Source organism: Vicugna pacos, chromosome 12 (assembly GCF_048564905.1).
Source record: "Vicugna pacos chromosome 12, VicPac4, whole genome shotgun sequence".
NCBI classification, from domain to species: domain Eukaryota; kingdom Metazoa; phylum Chordata; class Mammalia; order Artiodactyla; family Camelidae; genus Vicugna; species Vicugna pacos.
This window is the reverse complement of record NC_132998.1, coordinates 22813671-22833552: the sequence shown is the minus strand read 5'-3', so window position 1 is coordinate 22833552 and position 19882 is coordinate 22813671. Positions and strand designations below refer to the sequence as shown.

At 41.3% G+C, this 19882-nt stretch overlaps 1 protein-coding gene across 1 annotated transcript in view; it reads right to left on the bottom strand.

Annotated features, from left to right (window-relative positions):
* Window positions 1-412: 412 nt before the first annotated feature.
* Window positions 413-19882, bottom strand: part of HMGA2 (high mobility group AT-hook 2) — a 127547-nt gene continuing 108077 nt past the window's right edge. Inside the window, exons 4-5 of the mRNA XM_072973021.1 lie at window positions 11864-11896; window positions 413-506 (exon numbers count right to left, since the gene is read on the bottom strand). Coding sequence (XP_072829122.1) covers window positions 459-506; window positions 11864-11896 — 81 coding nt within the window. The 3' untranslated portion in view covers window positions 413-458. The remainder of the gene's footprint in view (window positions 507-11863; window positions 11897-19882) is intronic.

The following is a 19882-nucleotide window of genomic DNA, read 5'->3' as shown; positions in this document are numbered from 1 at the left end:
GCGTTCCACACCAGCCTTTCCTAGAGAAATGCCCAACGTCACACACGCGGGTGACATGTTTCTGGTTTGGATGCAGTGCAGTGATTGACTAAACCCGATTCAGAGTTTTTCTCACCCACCCACTCCGGCTTATCAGATCCACAAACTATTAGTAGGTTAAGGAAAAAGAAAACAGTAATTAAAAGTTGCATTGTTAAACTGTGTCCCCTGTGTTTACAGCAGTTTTTCACTAAACCTGGGACTGTGAAGGGATTACAAAGAAGGTGATTAATATAGTCCTTTTTAAGGTTACGTGACTTCTCCCGCCCCACCCCCACCCCTCCCCCGCCCCACCCCTCCCCTCAAACCCCAATGAAAGTGGAAAGACCATGGCGATAGAGAGTAAGTGGTCACTGCAGTGTCTTCTCCCTTCAAAAGATTCAACTGCTGCTGAGGTAGAAATTGAATGTTGGTGCTCCCTAATCCTCTTCCGCAGACTCTTGTGAGGATGTCTCTTCAGTCTCCTCCTGGAACACACAAAGGGCACAACCATTACATCGTGTGGCCTGTTCTGACTACACAGTTCAGAGGTGACCTGTTTCCACAGCACATTACGCCGGCTTCAAAAGAGGATGCGGGTGATTGGCAAGTCCCTGGTTCCCAGGGCTTCTTAAACCGTAATTGAGGAATCAAGGTGGTGTCTTTTCCCAGAGCAGTCATTAGGCGCTGTTGACCTAAGGCTTGACATCATGGCGGCTGGTCAGCAAATTCAATTGTCTGCAGTCCAGAGAATGTCAGGCCTGTGTGAGCTTACTCGCCAATTAGAGGGAGAGAGAAATGGGTGAAATTTTCCCGACAACATGCCAGTCAATCAGTTTCAAAAAACCAGCAAATCAAGTGAAGGGGATCCGTCCTTAAAGGTGCAAAGAAAGCTCGACCTGCGGATATCGGTCATAATAGCTGATGCTTTTAGGGTGTTTACTGGGTGCTTTTAGGGACTGGCTGTGGCCATTCCCATTTTACAGGTGAGGAAATCAAGACACGATAAGGCACTTACCCAACCAAAGTGGCAGGGCAAGTAGAGCCAGGCTTTGGGCCAAGCCAGATGGGCGCTGGAACCCGTATGCAACCATAACGCCACCACTGCGAGGGCAGAAGTGAGCCTGAGAAAGGGCTGCAAGAGCTGACTACTCATTTCCTTTCCAAATGGATTTCCTCCTCCTTGTATTTATTAAAGCACATTTTGAGACAATGACCCAAGTTTGGCATGGACTGCTCAATCTCCATAGTAAATCCATAGCGACCAAACATTTAACGGTGGGCTGGCCAAGCAGAGAAAATCTAATATATATGTTTTTTGCGGGACCTCCTCTTCCTATAAATCTAATTCATTCTCTTTCCCTTTTTCTGATTCCGTCTGGCTCTGGAATCTGCTGGGGGTTTCTGCAACCGGCTCGAGCTGCAAAGTTCTCTTTCCTTTTGCTTATTTAACAAATGCGCAGTACCTTTCAGGACATGGGTGGTAAAGCGGAGACAATAAACATTTCTGATAAAAGCGTTCTTCGCGAGAGGATGATTTTTATCAAATGCTGTACATGGTCTCATAAGACGGCATGTGAAAAAGATCTGGGAGAAGAGGTAAACATTTACTCCTGCAGCAAACTTTAAGAATGGCCGGCTTAACACAGCTTATAACAGTCTTCATACTTTAATAGATTTGATTTTCCACATGGCTTCATTTTGTCTGGGTGGCTAACTGACACAATTTATATCTCTCTTCCTTTCCCAGGTCACTACAGTATACCATTCAGTAACGCATGCCTTAAAGCTTGTCTGCATTATATGACCAAACTTCCATTCATTAGTGTTTGAAACACTTCAGCTGTGAAGGAACTCCTAAATGCTACCATGTGTGACGCTTTTGCGAAAAAGCAGCAAACGGGAGGGAAAAAAGCCCACGTGAACGGGCACTCACACGCTCACATGAATGTGCACACACACACACACACACACACAAAATCTCTCTCTCTCTCACACACACTCTCTATCCTGGGCTTTAATCACAGGCCACTGCTTACTGCAAACGCGTTGCGAAAGGTTTCAAACCTTCTCTTCCCCACCTCAAGACTGAGAGAGCTGTAAATCCTGGGAATAAACACACATACAAATGAATGGATTACAGCTTAAAAAATATAACCACCGCAGCATCAAGTCATGAGATTTCACACTGGTTTTGTTTAGTCTGCTTTGGGTTATGTGGGAAATGTGGAACGGATGAAGCTACCTTCCCTCTGCTCCCAACCCCCAAACTGCGGGCTTCACATATTTAAGCAGCAGGTTTATACCTCTTGATAGGCAACAGGCCATGACCCTGAGATTCTCTATGGAGTCCCGGCCACAAAGGAGGATGTAGCAGGATCAAAGCCACGGATGGACGTGCGAGAGACAAGCCAAGGTTCAGCTGCCCTATGACCTTGTCTTTTCACTTAATATTCAAATTCCAGCAAGTCACTAAGCTGTTCGGTGGATACGCTCTTCATCCGTCCCCCAAGACTCACTTCTCATTATGACTGGAGGTGTGGACACAGGTGACTACCCTGAAACAGACTCAGCATGAAAGCTGGCAGACATATTTTATTCCTCCTTCTCCTGGTTAACAAATTAATGGTACACAGGCAAGCTGGAAACACTTTCCACCCCCAGATCAAGCTATAATTATTCTACGTCTAACTGCTCGATTTTTCTAGACTATCTGGAAACCAAAGTACTTCCGAATCCGGAAGGAAATCGAGTTTTCAGGCTGTGAACTTACAAAGACCTGGAGTAGATGGAATGTGATCAACTTTTCAAAACATTCCCAGAAACTTTGCTTGATTGGAGCCCTTGAAGCTCCCGAGATGAAAGTGGTTTATGCAAATCCCTCAGATACAACTCAGCTGAAAATGACGGTCCCTCGGTCTTGTATTGTTTCCTTTGCTTAGCAGTTCTTAATACAATGTGGAGAGCTGCTTTATTAAGGTATCTTTCCATTGACCTTGAAATGCCTCCAGGAGCTGCCTCTCGGTACTGGGTACATAACTGGGATGTCGGGGGGGGGAGCCTCATTCTGCCAAACTTTTGGAGGCCATGTGGCTCTCACGTGCTCCGAATGATGGTTTTCTCAAATGTCTGATTCATGGAGTACTCTCTCTTCTAGGCAGAGCCCTGACTGGCCACCCTCCAAAGGAGGGCATGGCTGCCAAGTGGATGATGTTGGCGGGGTGCATGGCACCTCTCATCTCTGCAAACCCCAGTTCTTACCTTTCCAGTGACTTGGCCTTTTGCTACATGTGTGGTTGCTGTGACCAAAGGGTATGGGTAATTAAGAGAAGAAAAATCCTCATAATGTTTTTTTTTTGGTTCCACAATTCATTTACTGAATTGGGGCAGGGCAGGTGACTTAAAAGTAGATTGCAAGATAAGGCTGGGAGAGAATAGTTCTTGCTTTCCCTCCTGGGAGCTAGCGGTATTATGATACATGAAGATGGAGTCAGAAAACCCATGTTCAGCTGCCCTAAGTGTCGCATTTGACCAGGCCTCACACAGGGCCCTCCTGTGATGCAAAGAGTGGACAGAACCAGCAATGTAGGGAAGAGGCAGCTGGTTCTGATGTCCCCCAGGAATCTAATTTTCATAGCAGTGTCGTAGGTGGGGACCCCTGAGATTCAGTCCTCCTCAGTAACTTAGAAGACACTGCCCTTTACTGTAGACATTAGCTTGCAACTTGAGATACTTAAATTGCTTCATGTTTGCAACATATGGCAGGATCTTGGAGCTTGGGTAGCCCCCCCAAGAGCAGCTCTGAGGCAAGAAGGAGATTGAAAGACTATAGCCAAGCATTCTACACATCTCATTAGGGGCTGGTTGGCAAGGTGGGAAGGCCAAGGAGCTGCGGTCTGGTTGAAGAGGCTTACTGTTGGAATGGGGCTTCAGGAATGAAGGATAAAAGGACTTTTCAAAGTGAAAGTGCACAGTGACATTTTTATGAGCACCAGCCACGAAGGCCTCTAAACACTGAACAGCCCCCAGCCATTCACTCGGTTACCTTACTTACAAAGACAGCTGAGGCTGCACCACACTGGGGCGAGCCTGAGGATTTTTTGGCAGAAAACTCAAGGGAGGAAAAAGAGAGTGGGCAGAGTTGGAGAACTATATTTTTATTATGAAACTCTTGGAAAACTGCACTCATTTTGCCTCAGTTTTTCTAAAAAAGGGAATTTAATAAGTGTAACTCTGTCATTGCCTTCTTTACACTTGGGGAAAAAAAACCCCACTAAAACCTAGAAATACAGTTTGCACATACCCCTGTTCTCTTAATTTGGTTCAGCACCGTGCACATGGCATATGCCTTTGGGTACAGGTCTGCTAACTGAGCTCAAAAGGAGAAAGAAGACATCCCAATAGCCGCTCTGAGCCTCTAATGCTGGATGGAATTTTTCAATGTCTTAAGAGTTTAATCACAGATCTTGTCACTTGGGTGAGGGTGTGCTCTGGAGGAAGATTCAGTACTTAATGCGAGAGCTGAAACTCTGGGTTTAATTTTCAGATGCAGACTAAACAGCAGGTCTGCAGTGGGAAGGAGACCAGTGGATTCCAAATGGAACCGAGAAATGGAAATACTCTCCCTGCAAACTTTAAGAGAGCTGTCACCACGAGGCCCCTCTTTGTGTGTAGGAAGGAGTGCAAAGTCACTGGAGTCCATGTCTACTTTAACACATCCTTGTTTTTTCCCCCTTGGTTGCAAAGAATTCTGCAACTCTTTTATTATAAAAAGCTGCAGGCTACAAATACATTTGTAATTTAAGCCATCTTGCCAAAACAAAAACAAAAACAAACACAAAAAACCCAAAACCCCAGACACACCTGGTAATCTAGAAAGAGTAGTTATAGTTTAATAACATTCTTTTATGTCATCTTAGTATGTTCAGTTCTTTAAGAACTTGGGATGACACACTCAAGAAGGTTTCACGTTCAAGAACATCTCGAGAAGCCCCATCAGGACAGAAGTAATGGGCTCTCCTCCTCAGCAGCAATCACCAGAAACCAAGTTTGCAAGTACCATCTGCCGTTAAGCGACCCGCAAGACCACAATGCTGAGTTTTTCTATTTCTCGGTCAGATATTTTTAATTTAAAATGGACTGGGGCTGTTTAACTTAATGGAAAGTGATTATTTCCTCCAACTAGGAAAACTTTATGTCACATTAAAAAAGAACATGTTCAGTGAAACACAGATAAACTCTATCATCTGGTAAGTGTAAGGGATTCTGGCGGAAATGCTAGGAGGGAAGTATGTTTTCCAAAAGGAGGTTTTCTTCGGGTATTTACGGTATTTGTATCTAGTAATCAAAACAATTTTTTTTTAGTTTTATGTATATAAAATATACAAGCATCCACACTGAATGTGTTTCATCCACTTCATAAAGCCAGTTCTAAGGTCTTATTGGGGGATGTTTAGAGTAAAGAAGGTTGATCCTGGATGTGATTAACCCCAGGCACCAACCCTGGCGTTAATGGGTAGGTAACTTGTACCTTATTCCCACTGTGTCAGACCAGTGATGATAATACCCATCGAGCTGCCAGGCAGGATGTGAGAAAAAAAATGTGACGACCAAATGGGAAAACTTTGAAAAACAAGTAAAAATTCTGCATGACTACAGTGTGGAGCTGCGATGGATTAATCACAGCGCCTCATTCTGTGTTTGTTTCTTTACCTGTGACAGATGGGTGAGAAAGAAGGAGAGAAACCCTGTTATTAACAATGCCTCCCAGAGGAAACAAAACAAGACCTCTTAGGTTTGTAAAATACTCTCCCGTTCGTCTCGTCTGTGCCGCTGTTCAGAGTTCCACCGCTGAAAAGACCGCAAACAGAGGTAGCATTCAGCCCTGGGATACTATGAATTTCTTTCTTGGGATGAAAGGCTATTTAAAAATGTCTTCAGAAGGGAGTCGCATTTTTCAGTTAGGGAATTCATGTTACGTATAAACTAACTGCAAGTTTCAGGATCCTGTGAGCCACGATATCTGGGGATCACAAGCTTGCTCAGTTTTCCATGCCAGTTCCAATTCGTACTGAAGGAGCCTCATGTTTTTAAAAAAAAAAAAATAGCTAAAGATGCAGCAAAAGGACTTTTGCATGAAGCAAGCACTCAGAAGAAGGAAATTTATTTCGACATTTCCAAAATTGTTGAGGAATGTTCTTATTTTTATGCAGAGTTGTCTTTAAAAATGGACAGGTTAAAGGCTGCTTAATAGTTATCTTCCACATGAGTTTGTTGATGGCAGAGATCGGGCGAAACCTTTCCTCTTTGTTTTCCATGTGTATAAAAATTTTCACAACTTGTATTTGTTGCCAGGGAACAGAATACTTCTGCATTTTAATCATTATCGCACCAAACGTTTTTCATTATCCTGACATAGGACTTTTGAATAAGATTATGAAAGTATCAATAATAATAGTGAGTTAACAAATTATTCTTCAATAGACATTTCAGCATCCAGCAAACACTCCCTGAATGTAAAGAGAGCTTCCTGGACAAAGCAACATATTTCTATTCAAACATTAAGGATTTTCTGAGCAAGACCATGTTGTAAAGCCAGTTACTATTTATTCACATTCATTTGGGTCAGCAAGTTTGTATAAGAAGAAAGCTTACATATTAAACAAATAACTGGTTTTTATCCAACGCACATCAAAATTCAGAGGAAAAGCATTCTTTAGGATGCACAGAAAAGGAGGCAGATACGGCCATTTTATCTTTAGCCTGATCCACAGACTGCACCGCAGAGTTAAACAGTCATACTTAAAAAACAAACAAACCCCCCCCCCAAGAAACAGCTGAATTCGTCCTGCCAATATTCTTTATTACAGCTAAGCTAATGACGTCATATGTTTACAGCTAATCATCATTTTGATATGATTCTTTGCCCTACCCCTGTGCTGCCCTGGAGCTACTTATTCTAAGGGGTAAATGCGGCTTTCTGCCTGGCTCTCCCCTTTTCCCTTGACCTTTGCAATGTCAGAGGTCAGGGGTTAAATCAAAAAGTATTTCCTAAGCAACAAAACAGTCCCACTCTGGGCGGGCTACGATATAATTCTTCATGCTTTGCCAGTTGGTACCAAACATTTACTGGCCCACAAAACGTTTTACCAGCTTGAACGAGCCTACGTTGGGAAACAAATAAATCAGTATTCTTTATGACTGAAGCGGTATAAATCACTGCGCTCCCTTGAGTGAGCAGAGTGACTCTTTTTTGCAAGTGTGATTTATGAGGAACTGGCTACTGCGTTGGCCAAGACACCACGTAAAAGATGAGTGTTAGAGTGAGAACTCTCCCTTCTTCCTCCTTCCACCTTCCTCCTTTGTATGTCCAGACTAAAAGCCCCCAGTAAAAATGCCTTCTTTGAGAACAAGACGCTGACTGCAATTCATCAACCTGCTTGTCCCCAAATGAAATCTCTCATTTTGCTCCAAACAATGTTTAGGTTGTCTGAAATGTAAACATCCTTAAAACTGCCCTTGAAGTCTCTGTAAAAACATTCAACTTCTCTTTTCTTTTTCTTTTTTTTTTCTAAAGGGGGGGAAATCCCATGATAACCAAGGCTTACTGAGGTTTTTTGCCCTGATACACACCACCCACAGATGATGTTACTCACAGGTAAAAGCTCTATTTTGAAACAGAAAGCTTTGTTTCCAGTCTTTTAGAAACTGAAAACTTTCCAGTTCTCTCACTGGGAAGTTGAAGAGGAGCAGGTTTCTACCTGTCTTAATTGCTAGAGGTATGGCTCGCCATGGCTGTACAGCAATGGGGAAACTGGGTTGAAAGGAAGGAGAATTTAGGATTTTCAAAACCCATTTTTACCCTTTCTTTCGGTAGGGCTCAGGTGAGAAAAAAAAGTCTGCATTATATGTAAGGACTAACTTCTAATCTCAGCTGAAAGCCTTGGAAGGGGCGAGTCAAGAAACAATAAGATAATCTAACAAACCGGCAAAACCTTTCTAGAAGTTGGAGATGGAGTGAGATTTATTCTTATCAAAATAAAATCCTGAGAAACAAAGCCTCCCGGATCAATAATAATCATCTGGTATGTTATGGTGTTTCTTTTATAAAAACAACAACAGCATGAACCAAACCTGCCACCTTCCTACTAAAGCTGACACCATAATCCACGTGGCTGAGAAGCCAACTGCTTCAACTTGCTAAAAAACTCGGAAATAGCTAATCTCTTATTTTACCACTCTAAATGAAAATAGCGTTCTCTAGCAAGCTTTGTTTTCACTGGTTTTGGAATTAAAGAAAAATTAATGTGAATATTGCAGATTTTCCCCTTTAGATTTTTAAAACACTACGAACTTTTCCCACTAGGATTATGAGACACACTCGAGGTTTGCAGCTAATGGCACCTGGTGGACTTTCCAAACACAAACCCCTGCAGTAGGATTTCCCTTAAATTTTTATTCCTCTCTAGACACATGTACTTCTACACACAAACACAAGCGCACATCTAACTTCTGAGATTTATCATAATTCTGAATGTCTCCTTCGAAGGAATTGTGCCGCTCTGTCACCCAGTTTCAAGAGGTGGAATTCTTGAAGCTCTGAGGAGGTTTCGGAATTTGATGGCATTAGGATACTTTATAATAGAGTCTTTCTAATTCCATCTACATGTGACATACATAAAAAGCCAGGTGATTCTGACCGCTTTAGTCCTAATGACATAAAATTTCCCCTTAGTTCAGAACAACCCTTATTTTTAAAAGATGCAGTGAAAACACTTGAGGTCAAAAAGATAAGTTTTGAACTAATTAAAATTCTAAAATTTTTGAGAATGTGTATCTCAGGAAATAAAAAACCCAGCATCCAAAAAGAAGTCAGAATGTAATAATACTCCCTGGGATTTATACAATTACACGTTTCTCAAAATGTTCTTGGGAATAAGGGAAGATGCACTGCTATCATCCCAGTTCATAGATGGATGCATAGGGAGCAGAGAGATGAAGGTGCATTCACCCACGGATGGGGCCAGAAAGCAAAACTTGGGTCTCCTTACACACGGCTGAGCCTTTTTCTCTAGATGTAGAATATTTAATTGTGCTCAACTTTTCACCACCTCACAACAGGATCTGAATGTAACCCCTCAAAGTAGTGTTGATGAAGAAAGGATACGAGTCTGAGTTAATCCAGACTGCCACATGGAAAAGCCATCTGGGAGGGTATTTTGAAAGAAACAGATGGAAAAGGAAGAGATTCTTTTGAATGCAGTGTAAAATTTACATTATCCTCCATGAACTTCCGTGTAGTCCCCATGTTTATATAATTCATCACTGTATCCTCAGACAATATAGATGAGGAAGCCCAATGAGCTCATGTTCTCTTTTCTGAATCTGAGCTCTCCTTTCAAGGGCAAATCTGGAGCAGGGGCTGTAAGACAGCCAGACTGATCAGTGAGAACCAACCAAGTCCATCTGTGGTTTCTTTGATATTCCTGATTCTCTTGGGGAAAAAAACCCATACGATGTCATTTACATCATTTCTTGGTATTACTGCCCAATTTGTAGTCAGTTTTAGCCACATTGATAATACCCACCTATGATTTATCTGTTTCTGCCTCTTTACTTTTGAATATGCCATTCACCTCATCTATAATATCTTCCTTTCTTTCCCTAATTTATGTCTTCATCTTCCCTTCTGCAGCTAAACAACAATAACAACAAAATTAAAACTCTCACCAGGTCCATCCCCTTAAGTAACACATAGCATTCCAGCCAGCCATCTGTCATCCCCTGTGTGCCTCATGTGGCTCGACATTCTATGGTCATTTGCTCAACAAATGTTCGAATGTCTTCTCATATGTGTTCACCAAGTATCTTCATCCCTGTCTCTACACTGGAATCACTTGGGGAGTTCATAAATATACTAATGCTTGGGTTTCCAGACCAAATAATCGGAATCACTGAAGGGTGGGGCTAGTGGTGTGCAGGTGAGTGTTCAACAATTTGCTCCCCAGTAAAAAAAAGTCCTGATCTGTGTATTGGTCAATTTTCATGGTGTAAGTCCTCCCACCATAGTAGATCTCAGGTTACCTACTTGACATCACAAAACATAGAATTTGAAAGAGATGCTCACAATTGGCTCACAAGGGCTGTGGATCATGTAGAATTGCAGTATTTATTGAAAAAAAAAATCTGAGTGTAAGTTGACCATTGCAGTTCAAACCCATGTTGTTCAAAGGTCAAATGTATATGGCATATACATGGTGAGAGATGTATATAATTATAATCTCTAGGGGATTCTAATATGCGGCCAAGGTTAAGAACCTCTGAACTAGATTACACATTTCTCAGATGCAGTGACTGAGTTTTTATTCACCTTATCTTCCCTACAACACCAAGAACACAGACTGAATCAAAATTGTTAACAGGCCACATATAGTTATTAATCTATTGTGCACAGCCCATGATGCAACAGTGAACACTGCAGTATCCTTTGACCCAAATGCACAGAATTATAAATTCATTTTCTTTTGATTTTCTTACTGATGGAGGACAAGAAGCTAAATATATTTGGGATCTCCTACTTAAAAATGTCAAGTTTTTGTGTATATTTTGTTTTGTTAATATTACTTAGAAACACTCAAACACTGTGTACTTATTTTTGTGTGCTCCGCACCACTCTTAACTTTTAGGAAAAGGAACAGCTCTGATTATGATTTTTTTTTTTGTGGAAACTGTTTTAATTCTACTTACAGCACATGTGTAATTATTGAGATATACTTCCCCTGTATGCTTACATCTGTTTAGAAGCTTCAATACTGTTAGGAGCAGCATTTGTAAAGAACAGTAGACACATAAGATTGTCTGGAAGGTCTTTCCCAGGCAAGGCAACACTGTCCCAAAATAGCAGGGTGCAGGGTACAGTTTTAGAGACCTCTGGTGAAAAGAAGATCCCATGGGAAATTTAAATTTTATGAAAGTCTACAAAGAACTTGGTAACCCATGGCACTGCGAAATAACTTACTCCAGCAGGTTCTGCAGAATACACTTAGATCTCCCGGGCATCTCTTTCAACCCAGGAAGGGAGACCAGCAAGACATGTTTATACTCCAATGAAGCTCATGTATTTGGCAATCGTGGTTAATTTAATCTTAAGGTTTTTTTTTTCTTTGAGATACACATCCTCAATAAGGATGATTCTTAGGCTTTTCTGTATAGATTATAGTTGGGACAAGGAACTCCAGGCATCAGGAACAAGAGAAATAAAACTGTTTCCTAATTTTGATGCTGCCAAAGACTTGAGCTGCTGTGACTCAGCCACTGACGTGAGACCCGAGGGTTCAACAACAACAAAGTTAGTATAACTTAATCTGCCAATTTCCCAGCCTTTTTTGAGGGTATTTTGGGATCATCAAATATTATGGAATAAGTCAACACACAGATGTGTTTCCAGTCATGAATCATGATATATTTTGCAGCTAATAAGTCCTGTATCAAGTCAACGGAATATGGAGAGTTAGGCGGAAAGGACAAAATGTGATGTTTAAGAGTGGGCAAGACACATGATAAGATGTTTTATATGAGGCACTAAAAGGATTTGTTTTTTTAAAGTATTTCTGAATTTGCTCTGTACACTTCAGGCCTTGATCTTTTAGGGTTTTTAAAGACTCGCTCTCAGACTATGTATTTTTGACTGTGCCTGAAGGACACAATCAATTTTCAAGAACACCAATGCTGACATCATCAAAACTAGAAAAATACGAATTAAAGGTTTAATTTGGGGTTATGTGTATTTTTTCACATTACCTTTTATATTAATTAGGAGAAAAACATTGTAATGACCACCTCTTACCTGAGCAGGCTTCTTCTGAACGACTTGTTGTGGCTAAGAAAGAAAGAAAGAAAAAGAACCGTTATATTTTAAAAGGAAACACACACAGTGAAAATAATTAAGTATACATGTGTTAAATGTAGACACTTGTCTGCAAAGTAAAGACGAAAATTTCAAGGTTCAAATGGTTTATCGAAGGTTAAAGGGTGTGTATTCATGATCCTGCATGTTTCGGAAAAACAGTACACGTTATGTTAATTAAAACAATTCCAAATTAAGGTCTGTGATACATACCAGTTACATCAAAATAAACTTGCTATTCTATTCACTTTGTTTTTAGCTTGCATGTCACAAATCTTAAGAAGTGAAAGGGCCTAATGAGTTAATATTTAGTTTTTAAAAACCCATCTTTATTAAGATGTATGCCATAAAATTCACCTGTATGAAGCATATACATCAAAGTTTTTTAGTATCTTCAAAGAGTAGTAAAAACATCACCACAATCTAATTTTAGAACGTTTCCACTTCTTGCAAAAGAAACCCTGTACCCATCATCACCCACTCCCCGTTCCCTCCTGCCTCCCCAGCCAACCTCCTGTCCCTAACCCATCACTAATCTACTTTGTCTCTACAAATTTGCCTCTTCTGGACATTTCACGTAAATGGAATCATACAATATATAGCCTTTTGTATCTGACTTTTTTCACTTAACACAATGTTTTCTAGAATCATCCATGTTATAGGGTGCATCGGTGGTTCATACCTTTTTATTGCCATTGTATGTATGTCATTGTATGGATATGCTATCTATGTTTTGCTTATCCATCATCCATTAGTTCATGGCCATTTGGATTATTTCCAACTTTTGGCTATCATGAATAATGCTGCTATGAACATTCATATATAAGTTTCAGTGTGTACATGTTTTCATTTCTCTTAGTTATACAGCTGGGAGTGGAATTTCTGGGTCATAGAGGTATAACTCTATGTTAAACTTCTTGAGGAGCTGCCAGACAGTTTTCCAAAGCAGCCTCACCATTTTACACTGCCACCAGCAACGTTCGAAGGTTCCAATTTCTCCCCATACATGACAGTACTTATTTTTGTCTGTCTTTTTAATGATTGGCGTCCTACTGGGTGTGAAGGTGAATGTCACTGTAGTTTGAATATCCTGAATGGCCAAGGGTGTTGAGCATCTTTTCATGTACTTCCTGGCCATTCGTATATCTTCTTTAGAGAAATGTCTATTCAAATCTTTTGCCAATTTCAAAATTTGTCTTTTCATTACTGAGTTATAAGAGTTCTTTTATGTGTTCTAGATAGAAGTCCCTTGTCAGAATCTGATTTGTAATATTTTTTCCCATTCTGTGGGTTTGTTTACTTTCTTGATGGTACCATTTGCAGACTATTTTGTTTTCTCTGTGTCATCTCTATCTAATTCTGTACGTGGAGCAAAACTCCCCTCTTCGGAGTGAAACATCTGAGGAAACTTTTTGTCGACCCAGCTTAACCTGATTTTCCAATATTCAAAGTCTTAGAAAACTATTTAAATTATTCTTTGGTGTCATAAAAGGTGGATCTGAAGCCCCAGGTTCTTAATGGATTACTTCCAGTACTCTCTCTCATGTCTCATGTCTGAATATCAGCCTTATTTATTCTGTCTACACATCGCTGAGATTGTGAATACAACTGAACCGCTCCAGTGCCGTACAAGTGAAAGAAAAGTGCTGCAGTTCTCCCGGATCACAGAGGTGAGGGTAGATGCCCTGCACTGTGAAGGGGCATAGCTCCTGTTCATTTCCCTTCCTCTCAGAATGACGGTGATGGTGTGATGTCTTATTGCTGCTGTGATACACATGTTTTATAAAAATCAACAGAGCTTTTTTTTTTTTTTTAGATAAACAGGATAAAAATAAGAGAAATGGCAAAATACATTTGTTTACTGAAAAAAAAAGTTCTTCCCTTTGAGTTTAAATCCCAGTGGAGATGATGTCCTAAAAGGCCAGGTTTGGAGATGATGTTTCTCCAGGTGGGATCCAGCCAGGAATGATTAGGACTTCTTGTCTCTTCAGACTCCAAAGTGTGTGCTAAGAGAGTATTCATCTCAGAAGAGTCACTGGTCAGAAGAGACCACTCTTCTCTGTCTCTTCCCCCTGCCGATTACACCTGTACACACGTTGACTCCCGCACCGTTTCAAATCCCCACACTCTCTCGCAGGCTGACTGGTTCCTGCTGCTCAGAAAGTCCCCTCCCATTCTGGCCGAGAAGCCCGCAATCCATGTGACTCCTGCCCACTGTGAGGCTCAATGAAATCCTCTGAAAGGGCTGCCAGCTCACCCAATTTTCCATGAATTAGGTCCTGACACTTCAATGAGGGGAAAGACAATGTCTGAAACCCTGCCAGCCCTGGCTCCCGGCCTCGTCCGTGTCACAGAACTCCTGCAGCTGCCCTTCCACACGGCACTTCATACTTCCCAGGCCACCAGACAAACAGACCCTCGAGTCCTTTCAAGGCCGGCTGGGGTTAGGGCTGCCTGGACGTTTTCCCAGCCTCTGGCACCCAGTGGCTCCAGACTGTGCGGAGAACACTTTTGTTGTTGTTGATATTTTGTTTTGTTTTTATTTTTATGAATGGCTTTGGTAGAAAATGCAGACGGAAGCATAATACTACTGCCATTCATAAAACGGGAAGAAACAAACTGCGGTCTGGAACTCTGCTGGGGACACCAAGCAAACTCCAGCTCTCTTCCCTGGGGAATCTGCTGGCGCAGGTACCGAGAAACCAGTTGGCCCTTAGGGTTCTCGTCATTCAAAACACTGTTGACCACTGTAGTTTTAGAAGAAGAACCGGATAACATCAACTGTGCACATTAACCTTTCGTGTGCTCAAGCAGTCTGTTCCCCTGCGCCTTCATAAGTGAGTAAGATTTTGCACTCGCATTTCCTGTGTAGAAGCTCAAATCCTTTCTGTTTTTAGCGTCTGCCCCTTTGCGATTGGAAGGACCCAGGCCTTATTTATTTTCATTTGCTCACAGGGAAACTAAGGCAGAGGGAATTTAAATAACTTCCCCGAGGTCACTTCCTAAAGCTGAAACAACCTAGGACTTCTAGTTCTCTAAATCCCCTATATAATGCTGTGAGGAAACCTGTTCTTAACCCTTTTTTGGAAAAAAAAAAAAAAAAGGCAACTCCAATTCCATCCAAGTGGAGAAGCTGCACTTCATGGCTTTGTTTCCGTCTCCAGATTCACTCTTTCCCTTGGGATCTCCCCAGACTCCCCGGGAAGGCCCGTGGTTTCCTCAACAGGGCCAGCTCTGATGCCCTTAGGCTGGGATAGAAAGTGACTCCCAGGGGACAGGAGTCAGGCCCGCAAGGTCCGTCTGCTCCCTCCCGCCCCTTGGAGAGTCTTCCTTCATTATCAGCTGCCAAGGGTCTGAGGACATCCCTTTAAAAGGCGTGGGTTTCACAACGAGCGGTCTATGGAACAGGCAGCAGAGCCCTCCGAGCAGCTTATTTAGACACTTCTGATGGTTGCGTTTCTGGCAAGTCTGTGCACATGGTGGGTTTATACAGCTTAGACACTTTGTCCACCGGGCACGCCCGCCAACCTTTCCGTGCACGGAGATTCTGAGTTCCTTACGTTGTAAGACTGTTATTACACCTTTCAAATAGCTTGTAATGAAAATCTCTGATTCCACTTTTGCACTGAAACTTCTAAAATACAGTGGGTGAAAGAGAACTTCCTCCCAGAACAAAAGAACATCATCAACCACAAAGGACTTGGAAGAAGTGCTCTGAATTAATATAATGTTAGAATAAAACTGTGAAGAGAAACTGGCCTATAATGAAAAAGAATATGAAAAGCAATATATATGTATAAATGAATCACTATACTGTACACCAGAAATTAACACAATGTTGTAAATTGACTACACTTTAATTAAAAAAAAAAAAAAGGAAAAGGGCCCTGTCTAACCACGAGGTCTTCAGAGTTCTCTACAGGTTAACACTTATATTGGACTAGCTCAGCCAAACTGAAAATGCAATCTTTAGGCAAATAAATATGACTGTTAAAATACGTAAATAGCTTAGGACACCACATGTTAAGAAAGTGCAAAGGAAGTGATAAAGGAAAGGACCTATTTTTGGATGTCTGAGATCATACAGCAAACCGGTATTTGTCCAAATGAAACGGGAAGAGTTAACGAATTTGTAATGTCCACAGACTTTTTGGTTTTTTTGATTTTGTAGAAAAACATTTGTGTAGGTAATTTCTCTCAGTATAATTAAGAGGCTCCCCAGCCCTTCTGAGAATCCAGCCTCTGGTTCCGGGGAGCCTGCGTATTTTCAAGCTGCTACCTAGACAGCTAAGCCACCTCTTCCAGTGGGCACTGGGGAAAAACCCTTCATAACAAGGGACCTAAACATTAGTTGTTCATCTTAAAACGAATCTAAACATTGAATGAAAAGAGGCTTTAACCGGACTTAAGTTTTAAAAAATTGAAGTACAATGTATAGAAAAGTAAGGATGGCCACTATGCAAGGGGCCTGAAGTTGATCTTTGAAAGAAAATAGCCCTTCCCTTGATTTCTGTGCAGATGGGTCTCTTGGTTTTATGTAAGCAGTAGACTTTTAATCTAATTACAGTCTTTGTTTTTTTGCCATCCAGTAATAGGCAGTTTTGCCTACTTGGTTTTTAAAGTCATAAGACCCTTGCTCAGTCAAGAGGGACTTCTGTTTCCTGGCATGACCTTTTTTCATGTAGCCTGTTTTTCATTCTCTTAGCAGTATAAGACAAGACACATCCCCTAGGTGTTTACTAGAAAAGAATTTGAAAACCCTCATTTCTTTTGTGAGACGTGAAAGGCCCCTAAAACGTTACTTCTTATTTCTCATTTCGAAATGAAAGTTACCTTTTAGGGGGCTTTTGCGTCTCATAAAATAACTGCTCACAGGATAAGCTCAGTTATTTAAAGTTTTTAATTAAATATGCTATCCTGCTAAAAAGATACTTGTTTTTAAACTTCCAAGAGTTCTTTCTGGCCTAAGCCAGCACATCGAACTACGAGGGCTTATAATTACGTTTGTATTCACACAAAAGCGACCAGATTCATCTTCTGCCTGAACGGACTGAATTTATCCCCACCTTTTGGAGAAAATTTGGAGAAAATAAATCAGCCTATTGCTCAATTACCTCAAATGCTTTCTGAACCAAATCGATTAGTCATTTATAGCCAAAAGTATCGAATAAGTAGACACAGCTCAAATTCTAGACATGTAACTGTCCAGTCTGTACAGAAGCTCTCCAAATATGGCCATGAACCATGAAGGCCAGCAGCAACTGGACACCGTGTGGTGCACACACGGACAGGAATTCTTTCTGTCATGTGGTTTGAACAATATCCTTTTTGACTCTTTGTCCTAAGTAGTTTAAAGTCTCAAACGATGACCTTTCTCTCTGTGTATAACCATTCACCGAGATTTACTTTCATGTATGTGTTGAGAAAGATGCTTTCACTCTCTGAAATTTCACAGTGCTGTTCTGAATATATATATATTTTGGAACAGGACATTAACCCAACTGGAGGGAGACGACTTCCATCAAGAAGGAAAATTCTTCCTTGCGTTTCATGAAACGATGTGATCTACACACTTGTTCACAGTGCTCAGGATTTACAGGTTTAAAACGTTGATATTCCAGAATGTCAAGCTTCTATATTTGGCCCTTTTAGAAAATGAACTTTATGCTCTAGAGGTTTTGAACCATTTTTTAAAAACACGTAAGAACCTCTCCCGCTTCTCTTGCAAATCCGGTCTCTGTGGAATCCTACAATAGGACGCGGGCAAGGTGGCACTTCTGCCTGGCCTCCACTCCAACCCACTCCCTGTCTTCTCAGGAGATCCCTGAGGCCCCTCAACAGAACACTGAGAGCTCTGGGGAACGTCAGGTGAACGTCTCTGATCTCTAGGTGCAGATCCTCTGTCCAAGCCGTATCACCAGGATACTTGGAGTCAGAGCATCTTCACAGCAATCACTCAGTGTGGCTTATCCTGTTAGGCTGAACCATACGAACCTGAGTTTTTGTCCGTCAAAACCAGTCAAAGAGCAACAATTTTATATGGTTTAACCTAATAGAATCAAGGAAAGGTGGCCATTCTTGCTAATGCAGTTATGTAATTTTCGTGATTTTTGTCATTAGGCTGTGTTAGCCAACAGATGTTTGTGCCTTCTGTGCACCTAGATCCTGCACTCAATCTCTCTGCTTACCACTTTCCATCTCAAGTCCTGACTCTCCCATTTATTTTACCAAAGGCTGCCAGACTCTGGTGAGAGGAGGAATTTGACTTTCCCAGGCGTGAAGTTCCGGGGTTCTCATTCTGCAGCCTTTCTTCCGAAGCACCCTGGCTGCCTTTGTGACCATCTAGCTAAGTTCTCATACCCACTCCAAGCCCTTCTGAACTCGACGTCATCATGGAAACTGGATAGAATAACTGGCAAATAACAATTCTTGGTGATTATTCAAGAAAGCTTTATATGAAAACTGTGACTTCTAGTTCAATTTAAAAATGAATGGTCAACTCTCAGTGACACCAATATAGGAAAGTTGAGTTCAGGGTCCTCTCTAACACCAAGTGCTCAAGAAATTACTTGACTTACCTAAGAAATGTTTTGGGGAATTAGGATCGTGTGTCTGACTGTAGCTATACAAATCCCACGCCATTGTGTATACCACTGTTATCGGGCTGGAAGTCTTCCTGTTTCAGCGGCTTCCTCGGTTGAGAATGATCCCGTCCCCTAGTGGTGGGAAGCCTCGGTGAAGAGAAGAAACCGTCCACCGCAAGTAAGTAGTTAGTGGCAGTTTTTCTCCAGCTTAGAAAAAGCCTGAGTTGGGTTACAATTTCTTTGTCTCGCCCCTCCTGTGTGCACTTAGAGATGACCGTGCAACGTGTGTACACACATGTAACCCCGAATGGTTACAATCTGACAGTAACATCTGGCCCTTATAGTGCAAAGGGGATTTTGTAGTTCTCTGTACAAAGTCTCCTAACAAGTGATAAATCTATGGGGAGTTTTGGCAAAATCTCTGGAATTTCTGCTTGGTAATAGGGGGGAAGGGGTGGTGTTCTTTATTTTCTCCTCTACTTGGCTTTACTCTTGGACTTAATGCAAAAGACAAAAGTAAGCATCATTTCAAAAGCATTTATTGGATTATTATAGTGAAGTGCCCTCGCTGCAGCTGGCCTTGTTTAATCTGTTCAAGGATGAGGAGAGTCACAATCTGCTCTGCTTTGTGTTTATTAACATCAGCCTGTGTGTGGATGGCAACGAGCCACAGCAGTTCTCGTGAAAACAGATTTGGGGGCCAATACTTTGGAGTTTTTGCCTTCCTTCTGGTGCCTTTCAGACACCTTCAGAACAGAGGAGAAAGATCAATGGGGAATCCTTAAAAAAATCTCAGTGTCCTGATCAGTTCCTTCTACAATTTGACCTGATGAAATTATTCACTGGCTCATCAGATTCAAATTGATATTTGATGAACTGTATGGGGACTGGGTGTACAAAATGAGTAAGAAAAAGCTTCCTGGTCTCAAGGATCCTAGAGTCTAATGGGGGAGACAAAAAGGAAACAGATACTAAGAGTGCAATGTGCAATTTTAGATTTGTTTTTTCCTATGTTTGATGTAATCTTAAGTGTAGAGAGGCCTGCGCATCAAAGATAGAAAAGGATATCATAAGAAAGAAGAGCTCTTTTTCCTTCACTAGGGAAAATGAGAAAGTCGAGATAAGTTTGTTGAAGAAAAAGAAATACAAGAAATCTGAAGACTTGATGTAGAGGAAAAGCATCATTCATTTCCATCACACACACAAAATACGGGCAGAAAGAAATTTTCTTGGTTTTCACTTTGGAAAGTGAAAGATTAGAACTAAGCTTAAAAAATTCAGAAAACAAAATAAAACTATGGGGGTAGTGTTGTCCAAACTCTGGTTAATTTTAAAATGATACTTTGGTGTGCTCCTGAGCCACAGCATTAAAAAT